Genomic DNA, 12,869 nt, shown 5'->3' with positions numbered 1-12,869 from the left:
TACATTTGGCAATTGAAGGCATCTAGGGCTTATGTTAACTTTGATTGTGTTCGATGAAAACGATAGGCCTTTCAAACGTTGTATGCAACATTATCGGCAAGTGACTTGATTGATACCTACTGTGCCAAAGCGATTTAGAGTTGTTCATCTGAATATACATTGAAATAACCTGATATAGGTAATTAAATAATGGAAAGAAAAACATGTTTATTTATTAGCCTAGTGGTTCTAAGTATTTAGCCATGTCATGTGAAATAGGCCTCGTGAAATAATTGTAAAAAGTGCAAGAGATAAGGCCTACTGTTGCATGTAGGTTTAGATTATTTATGGATTGATCCTATCAAAACAGAAATATAAAAACATTATTTTAACAACTCCAAAGCAATTCCATGTGGCGCAGGAACCACTGACTCGCTGTATTTTTAAAAATAATCAACACGTGCTGGTAGCAGGTGGCAGGCAGGTAGCCAACGGATAAGAGAATTGGGCCAGAAACTGAAAGGTCGCTGGTTCGAATTCCCGAGCAGACTACGTAAAAAACTAAAATATATAATTCTGTTGATGTGCCCTTGACCAAGGTACTTAACCCTAATTGCTCCAGTAAGTCACTCTGGATAAGAGTGTCTGCTAAATGACTAAAATGCTAAATGAAAAAAATACTGGTAACTCTCAACTGGTTAGGACAGCTGATGAGGTGTCCATTTTGTATGATTCTGTGTGTAAGTCCAAGACACTTCATTTGGTATGAAGTGTTAGTTTTGTATGAATTAATTTGTGGATGTCCATCACCCATTTTGTATGATATGCTAGGAATTAAAATTCGTTTTACATTTATGTTACAAATTTGCAAAACGTATGATATGTTAAACATTTTCTAAACGTATGATACAGTATGTTACAAATTTTAGCTAGGTGGCTAACGTTAGCTAGCTCGCTAATGTTAGCTATGCTAAGGGTTAAGGTTAGGGGAAGGGTTAGCTAACATGCTAAGTAATTGCAAAGTATCTAAAAAACAGTAAGTAGTTGAAAAGTTGCTAATTAGCTCAAATTGTCTGTGATAATATTCGAACTCGCAACTTTTAGGTTGCTAGCCGTTCACGTTATACGTCAACCCATCCACCCCGATCAAGCACTCTACTTTCGTTTTTGCCTTAAGTAACCATCTGTCTTATGTAACCATACGAAACGTAACATATCACACTAAATGCTCCGAGACCAGATTGGAATCCCAGAAGTCTAGGAGATCTCCACCAAAGCCCTATGCCCTCCTTACCATTTCTCCATGACAGATGACCTCTCATGCTCTACTGTCCCCCAGGGCAGGCTGCTAATCTCAGTCCATCCCCTTAGCCCGTCATTGCTAAGACACAGAATTAACAACACACATTTGATGGATGAACACCAATTGAACTGAATGAACAGGTTAACTGTGAGGCTTAACCCACTATGTACACATGCACAACCCACACACTTATCCCAGGTTTAAGACTCCACAGGGATGAAAGGGTGGGAAATAGAACGATGGTCAAAAATAGACATGGGTTCAACACATCTACATGTGCTGTATTGGCTATGCGTTTATGTGTGTGTCTGTGGCTCTGTGTGTGGTGCATTCCTGCAGCGTGGTGATGACAGTCTTGGGGCTGGAGGACAGGGCTTAGGTCAGAGGGGGCTGGGCTCAGCTGAGGAGTAGAAGGGGCTGGGTGGTAGAGGGGGCTACAGCTCTCTGGGTCTGGTTCCTTAGATGGTGCTCTGCTCTGCCTCTGTCTGGATTGTGAGAGGTCCTGGAATAGCTCTGTGCTGCTGGCCTGGCAGAGAGAAGCAGCTGGTCCGCTAGCTCTGCTGATCCCTGCCTCTCCCTGACTGAAGGAATCCCTGCTATTAATGGAACATTATTACAAAGCACCATGGGACTATAGCAGCATTACAAAGGGTAACCCCATCATCGGCCAAGCTAAATCCTATTCAATCTTTGTGATAGAAAACTGAATTCAATAGACTAATGGAGTTGAGCCAAAATTATGTGGCCTGGCCTGGCCAAGCTCCAGGTCCAGCCACAGTGTCACAGACGCTCTGGCACTTTGTTCGTCTACTGTATGTAGAAATCTGATGTTAGGTTAACCTCTTGAGATGAAGCGTTGGCATAAATCAATTCACTATTTTTCTGCCTTTGTGTGTCTCTTATTAAAACGTTTGTACGTCGGATTGGATTCCACCTTTAACTTTTGTAGCATTTGGTGAATTTGATCAACTTGGGTACCTTGTAGACTTGTCAGAACACGTTCAGTTGCACTTAGACATAGTGGAAGTTTGTGAAACCAGCGTTCTGTCTCTCTCTCCTTGTGGTTGTGGGCTCTGCCTCACAGGTTAGTTGATATTCAGTGAGAGATGTAATTATTATCTAACAGGGCCTGTAGGGCACTGGTAGTGATTGGCACCAGTTAGTGGGGTTTGGCAGCAGCCCTTGCCAATCCAATCACTGTAATCCGGTGAAGGGCCAGAGGGCAATGAGCAGCGGCAGCCAGCACAGTCTAGCCCTGCGTAGCCTAGCCTTGCCTAGCCTAGCCCGGCTTAGCTCAAGAGGCACAGAGTGGCAGAAACAACATGGGCATGCACTGTTTGGCAAAGCCATGCAGAATCCCCAGCACAGATTTGGAAATATACTGTAGAAAGTCCTTGTTTGAGAAGCAAATCTTCCCCAATACAATATTCAACTTCCTTTATTAGTATTCATATCAACACCGCAAGCATACTGTCTCATAGCAGATGAGAAAAGAATGTTCACAGCTTGACGGTTTGGCTATGCATGACTGGACCTGAAATAAAACATGTCCTCACCACACTAACAGTTTTCTCAGGAACAGCTTGGCTAAGTGCCTCGACAAACACTTTGAACAGTTTGAGGAAAACAAATCAGACTTTCATGCAAACTCACACAATCTCAGTCAGAGAATGCAAAGAGAGAAATGAGGAAAGACACAGTGTGGCAGGCACATCATGGTCAGGTTGACTGTTATATGTTTATTAAAATGCCAATGCGAGTCTACAAAGTCTCCATCCGTTTCAGATAAAGGGCCAGTCTAATATATCAGTCCTGTCATCACTCACCTGGCTCTGAACATTTCTGGCCTTTTAAAGGGGTTGCAAAGCAAGATTAGCCTCACTTGGCTCGCGAGTTTACATGAATGGTTCACTACCACGGAATCAGCGCAGAGGTAATCAGTCTGGTACTGTAATTACGAGGCTAAAGCAAGATCTCATCATATCAAAAGGTCTGATTGGCCAATTAACATTGACATTCAAAGGAGTGGAGCAGCAATGATGAGGTACATTACTGGACCTGGCATTCAGAACTAACAGGTGAGCCATAGGGTGCATTGCTATCCAGTATAGCAGAGTATTGTACCTGTCACTCACTCTGTCTCCTGGCAACAGCTCAAAGCCACCTGGATAGACAGGGAGTTCATGGGGGTCTTTATTGAGATGAAGGCTCTTTTTATTTGCAGCTTTTGTTTCCTTGCTAGGTAAAACACACTTGGTTATCGTAAACCTGAAACTTCATGCAGGACGGAGGTGTTTGCAGCATCCCTTTAAAGATGGAATCTGCAGTAGGGGAAACAGCACCACTGACCACCCCACGGCCGTTGTTATTGTTTTTCTTTTGTTGACGAAGCGGAGGTGAGGAGCGTTGTGTAACCTGGTAAAAAAAAAATCCAGTACTATTCTGCTGCATTGGTGTCTGAGGGAAAAAACTGTGTTGGTTGTTTGCAGTAACTTCTTTGTTGTTGTAATATCGCAAACAGACGTGCCAGTCTGTTAGCCATTTCTGTACTAAGAAAATGAAACATTTAAACCAAAGATGAACATTGTGTGTGACTTCAAATATATATATTTATACACTTGCCATTATAATAGAGGTGATCTTTGTGCAATGGATGCATGTTAACTAGGATGTCAGTGTGTGGGAACATATATTGAGGGTCGGGGTTGGTGCCCATCAAAACATATGGGTAAAATTATTTGGTGAAGTTTATATAAAGGTATCCAAAAACCTTTCCACAGCAACAACTCCAATCAAGCCCTTGTTATCCTATCCTTATACAGTACAAACTGTATATTTACATAAATATGTATATTTACATTTGTCCAATAGATCAGTTCTAGTACTGTACAAGCCATTATAAGTTGTTACAATTAAAGTAAATTATATGGTAAAGAAACCCACATGTAGACATAAGTATAGGTAAATAAAGGCACACAAACAAACAAATACACAATCAAAGTCCCACATGGGACCATATAAAACATGTACAGTGTGCTCGGTGACTATTGACAGAAGGCATAATCAAACACAAACTAAGTAACAAATAGAGAGAGCCCAGAGAACATGGCAGTTGGCTTTGGGTGTGGACAGGTGAGGAAAGATGATGTCTGTGTTGGGCCTGATTACATTCTTAAGTTCAGCACTGTTTCTGAACTTTACTGTTCATGACCTAAACCTAGGGACCACAGGAGAACCAAGAGAGTAGTGGGACATATAGCTGACCACATCTGACGGTCAACTGACCAGGCAGTCCAGTGAACCAGAGAGAAGGAGGCAGTGAGGACAAAGCAGAGGTAAAGGCAGCAAGGGAGAGAGAGAGAGAAATGCAGACACCCTACATCGCACAAACACAGCCATGCAGTCCAGCTCCCGCCAACTAACAGAGAGCAGCTGGGGAAAAGCCGCAGGTTGGCTGGTGAGCACCTCCTCTTGTTCTCCTTCTCATCCTCCTCTACCTGCTTTTCCTTCTTGTGAATGCTCCCCACCTCTCTCCAGTGCTCAGTGGCGTCATCAGCGGAGGGGAAGGGGGTCTCAGAGTTGGTGTCATGGTAACCCCAAGGCAGACAGAAGGGTGATGAGGGTGATGGTGATAGCTGGGTGGTGTGTTGGGGTGTGGCCCGCAGCTTTCACAGCTACCTGTGGAGGGGGTTGAATGGTAGGGACCTGGCGTGGGGGCTCCCTGGCTCCTGGGCTCTTCCCCAGTGGAACACCAGCAGTGGCCATGTCCACTCTCTCATTCTCATCTGGGGAGGGAAACAGAGAGAGATACCAGATAGAGCTATTGCTGTCACATCAAAGAGGTACAAGGGGAAAGAAAGAGAGGACAGAACGATTAAGACAGAGGGAGTGAGGTATCCTAACACAGACACACACAAACCTGTTGAAGGAGATCTACAAAACCTGAGATCATTTGAAACTCGCTACTGACAGATAATACACCCACAAAACAAGGAGACAAAAACGAATGTTTACAGTAAATTTGTGAGAACAACTCTGTCAAAGATGAACCCTACTTGGTTTCATGAGCTTCGTGGATTTTTCACCCCGCAGCTTTGAATCAAGGGTGAGCTGTGGTGAGTAAATCACTGAGACAGTAACGGGACTGATAGTGGTATATAGTGAATGTAATGACAGTTAACAACATGAACCTGACAGCAGTTACAGCTAAAGCCAGTTAATGATCCACAGACATACAAGCTCCTGTGTGTGTATGTATAGTATGCAAGAACACACACAAAGTATTTAGATATTTATTTGCATAGGCCTATTGCTTTTAGTCAGATGGCCGTCCACAAATACACATACTGTACCAGTCAAAAGTTTGGACACGCCAACTCATGCAAGTGTTTTTCTTTATTTTTATTATTTTCTACATTGTGTAATAATAGTGAAGACACCAAAACTATGAAATAACACATATGGAATCATGTAGTAACCAAAATATATTTTATATTTAAGATTCTTCAAAGTAGTCACCCTTTTCCTTGATGACAGCTTTGCACACTCACCAGCAAAGCACCCCCACACCATCACACCTCCTCCATGCTTGTGGGAACCACAACATGCGGAAATCATACGTTCACCTACTCTGCATCTCTCAAAGACACGGCGGTTGGAAACAAAAATCTCAAAGTTGGACTCATCAGACCAAAAGACAGATTTCCACCGGTCTAAATGTCCATTGCTTGTGTTTCTTGGCCCAAGCAGGTCTCTTCCTATTGTTGTACTTTAGTAGTGGTTTCTTTGCAGCAATTCAACCATGAAGGCCTGATTCATGCAGTCTCCTCTGAACAGTTGATGTCGAGATGTGTCTGTTACTTGAACTCTGTGAAGCATTTACTTGGGCTGCAATTTCTGAGTCTGGTAACTCTAATGAACTTATCCTCTGCAGCAGAAGTAACTCCGGGTCTTCCTTTCCTGTGGCGGTCCTCATGAGAGCCAGTTTCATCATAGCGCTTGATGTTTTTTGCGACTGCACTTGAAATTTTCCGCATTGACTCACCTTCCTGTCTTAAAGTAATGATGGACTGTCATTTCTCTTTGCTTATTTGAGCTGTTCTTGTCATAATATGGACTTGGTATTTTACCAAATAGGGCTATCTTCTGTATACAACCCCTACCTTGTCACAACACAACTGATTGGCTCAAAGGCATCAAGAAGGAAAGAAATTCCACCAATTAACAAGGCACACCTGTTAATTGAAATGCATTCCAGGTGACTACCTCATGAAGCTGGTTGAGAGAATGCCAAGAGTGTGCAAAGCTGTCATCAAGGCAAAGGGTGGCTATTTGAAGAATCTCAAATATAAAATATATTTAGCACTTTTTTGGTTACTTCATAGTTTTGGTGTCTTCACTATTATTCTACAATGTAGAAAATAGTAAAAATAAAGAAAAACCCTTGAATGAGTAGGCGTGTCCAAACTTTTGACTGGTACTGTACATATACACAGGTGTGCGCGAGTGTGAGGTAAGTTTTAATCAATCAGTGTGTCTCCCTGCCCAGGCGAGGTCCTTAGTAGAAGCAGGCTGGAGGCTTGGTTTGTCCTCAAAGAGAGTTGTTGTTCCAGCAGATACACAACATATGTCTGGAGAACACACTCCAGGTGCCCCTCTTCTGCTCAACGGCACTATGTGTGTGTGTGTGTGTGTGTGTGTGTGTGTGTGTGTGTGTGTGTGTGTGTGTGTGTGTGTGTGTGTGTGTGTGTGTGTGTGTGTGTGTGTGTGTGTGTGTGTATACGTGTGGTGATGTACTGGTGTCGGCTGGCATGCATTTCACTCCCTGACAAAACCTCTTCCTGCTCCCAGGAGTGTTGGCTGAGCTAAATGAGTGGATTAAGACAGTAAAGGCATCACGGACAGCCGAGGGGAGAAACAGAGCACAACAGACACGTCCTCTCACAATGACCATTGTACTCACACTACAATAGACAAAGGAGCTCTTTATCTGCCATTGCAATGAGGTGAGCTGTATATGATCATTACAAAATCATTATCGGAGATGAACAAACAGCCCCAATAGGCCTATTGACTTTAGCGATTGTATTGGCAGGATTTGCACATCCCAATGTGTTTGCCTGAATGTTTACAGACGTCTTGGTGAATGTAAATCTGTGCATGAGAAAATCAGTGTGGGTCCTCAACAGATGATTTAATAGCGCCAGAATGTTTAGTCACTCTGCATCTGTCCTGGATTTCATACCATCTCAGTCACTGGCTATGAGGAAACTTATATTCTCTGGAGAGTCAGGCTCATTCTCATTCAATCTGCACTGGGACAAGCAGCACAAACACACAACTCTGTATGTGTGTTTGTGTGTGCACATGCATATGTAGAGGTGTGTGGGTGTATGCGTGCATGTGTGTGTGTGTTTAGAGGTCAGGGGTAATTGAGACAGTTTAGGGAGGAGGACATGACAGAGGATAGTGGTAGAGCAGTAGAGCTGGTGGTAATGGGGCACTAAGCCTCGTGTCTACCCGTCTACATGCCCTACAGCACCGCTGTCTCCTAGCAACGCAGGTTGACGTTTATTGTCATGAGTCTTACCCTGGAGGCAGAACTGAGCGGTTTCCGCAAGATGGGCCAGCTACAAAGTACAAAATTGTCTATATCGCAAAATTTAATGAAAACAAAAGCTTAGCTTAGGGTTTAAGGTTAGCGTTAGGCATTACAGTTAGCAGTGTGGTTAAGGTTAGGGTTAAATCAGATTTTAGGACTTTGTGGCTGTGCCAGCTAGTGACCACTCTGCAGAGCCGCCTCCAGTACATGAGTCATCTTAATAAATGCCATACTGCCCTAGCAGCCCCAGAACATGTCACTCACTGGGGATAGAGTGGAGACACACAGCCAGTTGGTGAGTGATGAGCAATGCCCAGAGTCCCCATGCTAATAAGCCCATTTAACCTTTCCAAGAAGAGGTTAATGTGTTCGTGTGTTTGTGTGTGTATGTGTGTATGACGTTGACATTTCCAGAAATCTTCAGTGCCGAGGTCCATAGGGATAATATCAGGAATTGCTCTAAAAAAAAGACTGTGTCTGTGTCTATGTCTATGTATGTCCATGTATACAGTGAACATGAGATGTGAATGTAACAGAGTTGACGATTTCATCTTAAATCTTACCATAAATCCCATTGTGACAGGGGCAATGGAAGCTTTTAGTGTGCAACAGGGAGTGGCAATTGAATGCAAGCTTCACACATTTTGCATTGTTAAAACATTCTAGACTGTTTATCTATGGGTAACAGGGTTAACGTGTTATATACTCGACCCGCTCAGTTGTCCACCACAAAACCAGAAAATGATGTCAAAATGCTGAATCTTGGCCTCCCGGGTGGCGCAGTGGTCTAGAGCACTGCATCGCAGCGCTAGCTGCGCCACCAGAGTCTCTGGGTTCGCGCCCAGGCTCTGTCGCAGCCGGCCGCGACCGGGAGGTCCGTGGGGCGACGCACAATTGGCTTAGCGTCGTCCGGGTTAGGGAGGGTTTGGCCGGTAGGGATATCCTTGTCTCATCGCGCTCCAGCGACTCCTGTGGCGGGCCGGGCGCAGTGCGTGCTAACCGAGGGGGGCGGGTGCACGGTGTTTCCTCCGACACATTGGTGCGGCTGGCTTCCGGGTTGGAGGCGCGCTGTGTTAAGAAGCAGTGCGGCTTGGTTGGGTTGTGCTTCGGAGGACGCATGGCTTTCGACCTTCGTCTCTCCCGAGCCCGTACGGGAGTTGTAGCGATGAGACAAGATAGTAATTACTAGCGATTGGATACCACGAAAATTGGGGAGAAAAGGGGAGAAAAAAAAATAAAAAAAATAAATAAAAAATGCTGAATCTTGGCACTTTAGCAAGTCTTTATTAATGTAAAAAAAACAGGATTTATTCAATTCTCAATGTGATCTATATTAAAAGGGCACTTCATTGAATATAACATTCAATATTGGCCCACAATTTCTACTTAAAATATTAAAGGAACACAAAAAGCAATAATTTCTTGGAAAAACCCTGCTATGAATATGAACCTTTTATTGTAATGTGTGTAATTTGAGGGTGTACTGTATTGGAATGAGTCTGTCCCAGTTACTATGAAAGGCTGTTACAACACAGTGTGAAGGGTTAGTAGTGAGACACAATCAGGGACACTGCCAGGTTTGATGTATGCATCCTGAATTGTGGCCAGACTACGTGTCTGATAGAGACGTCAGCTCCTGCAGATCTGGGCTGAGGAAAGAGTCCCTCAGCTCTGCCTGCTTTCAGCTTGGGCGTCGTGGGGGTTGGCGTATGCAAGGGGTTTGCAATGGGCAACAGCAGGGGCTCTCGAGCATGGTGAAGGGAAATAAATCACCCAGCCGGGAGACATCGCCGTGACAACCCAGAGGAATTCGCCCAGCGAGCGGAGCCAGACAGGGTGAAATATGGAGGAGATCTCAGACCCAGCTGCAGATGCTTGCCTCCCTGCCTCTGCCTGGCTTCAGCAGAGCACATGGCTTCCTCTCTCACACAGACATGTTCATGAGAGGAGGAACACCATGCTCCATCAGGATTTCTGTTTGTCACAATCTTCTCTTGACTGATGAGCTAATTTTATACTTACAGGCCATTCCTCGTGGTCTTTGGCTGAATAGAAACATGTACGCTAATCAGCTGGAGACCAGTTTCACCTGGACTGCCCTTGTTTTGGATACAGTAACAGTTGTGTAACACTCAGATTTTTGACAAAGCAGAAATCATAAATATGGCAAATGGCCAAAAAACAGGGGCTTTGGCAGGGCAGGAATGTCATTAAAACAAAGGAAGGACGTGTGGTGTGTGTGCCACTCCTAACCACCTGAGCGAGGGCGTGGCGCTTCAGTGTCACACTATAACAAGGCAACAGTCACCATTGCGGTCGGAACATGTGACAACGTCCCGTCGGTGGGTGGGTCGGGACATTGTGAGATCAGACATGGGGAATTGAAACCCCCCCCCAAGGCCAGAGGCATCAGGCCAGTCAGTCATTAGCCTGCTCCAACCCAGGGGAGGAGCAGTCAAACCCCACACAGGAGGAGAGGGGTGGACACCCCATTTTCTCACCTTCAGTGACAGCTAGTGGGGGAATTCACCCAGCACTGTGCTGTGTGACTGTATGCTGGACCGGTGTGTCTAGGAAATGCCCCGTGACAACAAACAGGAGATGCAGCATGTCAGGGCTAGAACACAGGCAGGATTCAGATTGGCTGAGGTGAGGTCACCTTAATTATAGTTTACCATGCTGATGCAGTCTGGCGGCCCTTTATGTGGAAAACACCAGTCTTATAATTATCAATACGCACATACACATACCAGGACATAAGCTACGGGCTGGGGTTTCAGTGTGTGACACATGCAGACAGTGGTCTGAGCTCCTGCCAGAGACCTGTGTGGTACCGGTAAGGGAGCATCCTTTGTGCCATGTCTGAGACTGCTGATGGATATGAGGAGGGAGGATTGAGGTGTGGACTGTGAAGGGATGAAAGATAGTGTGAGAGAAGCAAGGGGTTTTCCATAGACTTGTTAGACATAGACAGACATAACTCAACCACTCAACACATGGAATATTCAGATATGGCATTCCTGAGATTCTTAGAAGCGGTACTAACACTCAGATTGCACATAGTGTACAGTCCTAGAGATTCTCTCATTACAACGACTATTACCATCTACATAGTTGAGGCTGTACCAGATATACAGACAGTAGAAGAGAAAACACACGCGCGTGTGCAAAAACACACACACACACACATTTACCCATTGATGTGATGTGACCTTGAGTGGGGTTGGAGGGGGGCAGGGGGGTAAAGGTATCCCTGTATTTCCAGCTGAATCAGTAATGAGCATTTCATTACCTTGGCCAATATCCTTTAGAGAGGACTGGCTGCACACAAAAAGAAATGAGGCAGACTGGCAGACACTACAGAGCTGCTTCTCTCTCAGCCTTTCAGTACAGTATCTTTCTCTCTCTATCTGAAACAGTATATCTCTCTAGTGATCACACGACTCTGTCTCACCAGGAAAACTACCTTGGAGTAGTTTGGGAGGCCATTTAAGATGGAAAAGAATTATGCTAAAGCATACATTTGTGTGATAGCACATTAACTTGTTTGAGTGCTCATGTATACTGTAGATGACATAGGCTAAGTATGGGTTGCTGCTGGGAAAGTAGTCTGTGGCTGAGCGGCATCTCCACTGGCCAATCTTAAAACCTACAGTACTACAGTAGTGCTTTTCCTGGTAATGATGATGATGATGATCCACAGACAGAGAAACTCAGGGAACAGGATATTCATATTAGCCCACGGCACTGGATAAACCTTGCAATTTAACTGTAACTGACACACATTCCTCTTCACAGTCCAGGTGTAAACACACACACACACAATGCTGATGTAAAAACGATGTGGCAGAATTAAATAATGTAACGTTTTGTAGAGGTACATGCAAATACAAAAAAAGAGTGGACATGTTCATCACTGTCACTATGTTAAACGTAGAGGCAGACAGTACATTACCCATCTTCCCTGACTGTCCTGTCAGTAGGGTTATAAATATTGTCAGCAACAATGTGATGGAGCTTTGGCACAGAGGCCGACCTCTAGTACATCAATCAATATCAATTACATCCTCTATCACACCTTTACTTCAACACCTAGAACCAGACAAACATATATCAAAACAAGGCTGCCAGGTGAGGTGTGTATATCCTCCCTCCCCACTAGGTGAACACAGAAAGGTGTTTGACCTTAAAATGAGCCAATTTCCCTTCCCATGTCTGCCTGTGCTTAGCTTAGGTTTAATTGGCTGTATAACAATGAACACTCATTCACACAGCCCAGCAATGAAATAGAGCCACACAAACAGACAAAGGAAAATTAAAGCCACGTAGCCTACAACCACACTCATCCATACATACATACTGTATGGACCCAAACGTACATTGCATGGTCAGGATCAACCTGTTTCGCTCTCCATCTTTCTCTCACAACACATCTGACACATGCACATACACACACACTGGCAGTGCAGGGAAGGGTTGTGTTACACTGAGCTGCAGATTTCACCCTCAGCAACTATTTATCAGGCTCCGGAGCTGAACAATCGCATAGAGTTACAGATTGAGCATGGAATCAGAGGAAGGAGCCAGACTCATATAGGCCTTATTATTCTGGCCTCTAACCAAAACATCTCTTTATCAAACCAATGATATTCATTTCTCTCCTGATGATTCACCTTCATCAAGGTGAAACACTGGCCACTGGCTTAATTTATACAATCCTCACTAGCTGTTGTATAAACACGTTCAGTGCTCTATTCACCATACCTTAATGGGAAAACTGAACTACTACAGTATACAATTATCAGAAGAGGCTGGTGGGAGGAGCTTTAGGAGGACGGGCTCATTGTAATGACTGGAATGGAATTAATGGAACGGAGTTAAACATGCTGTTTCCGCCTCCCGAGAGGCGCAGCGGTCTAGGCACTGCATCGCAGCGCTTGAGACGTCACTACAGACCCGGGAGTTGCAGCGATGGGACAAGACTAA

General features: G+C 44.5%; 1 protein-coding gene across 1 annotated transcript in view; it reads right to left on the bottom strand.

Annotated features, from left to right (window-relative positions):
- Positions 1–3,011: 3,011 nt before the first annotated feature.
- The window catches only part of gpc5b (glypican 5b), a 75,700-nt gene continuing 65,842 nt past the window's right edge, over positions 3,012–12,869 (bottom strand). The window contains exon 9 of the mRNA XM_039001906.1: positions 3,012–5,067. Coding sequence (XP_038857834.1) covers positions 4,868–5,067 — 200 coding nt within the window. The 3' untranslated portion in view covers positions 3,012–4,867. The remainder of the gene's footprint in view (positions 5,068–12,869) is intronic.

The sequence above is a fragment of the Salvelinus namaycush genome, chromosome 10, assembly GCF_016432855.1.
Source record: "Salvelinus namaycush isolate Seneca chromosome 10, SaNama_1.0, whole genome shotgun sequence".
NCBI lineage: Eukaryota > Metazoa > Chordata > Actinopteri > Salmoniformes > Salmonidae > Salvelinus > Salvelinus namaycush.
The sequence above is the reverse complement of the archived record's forward strand: the minus strand, read 5'-3'. Positions and strand labels throughout refer to the sequence as shown.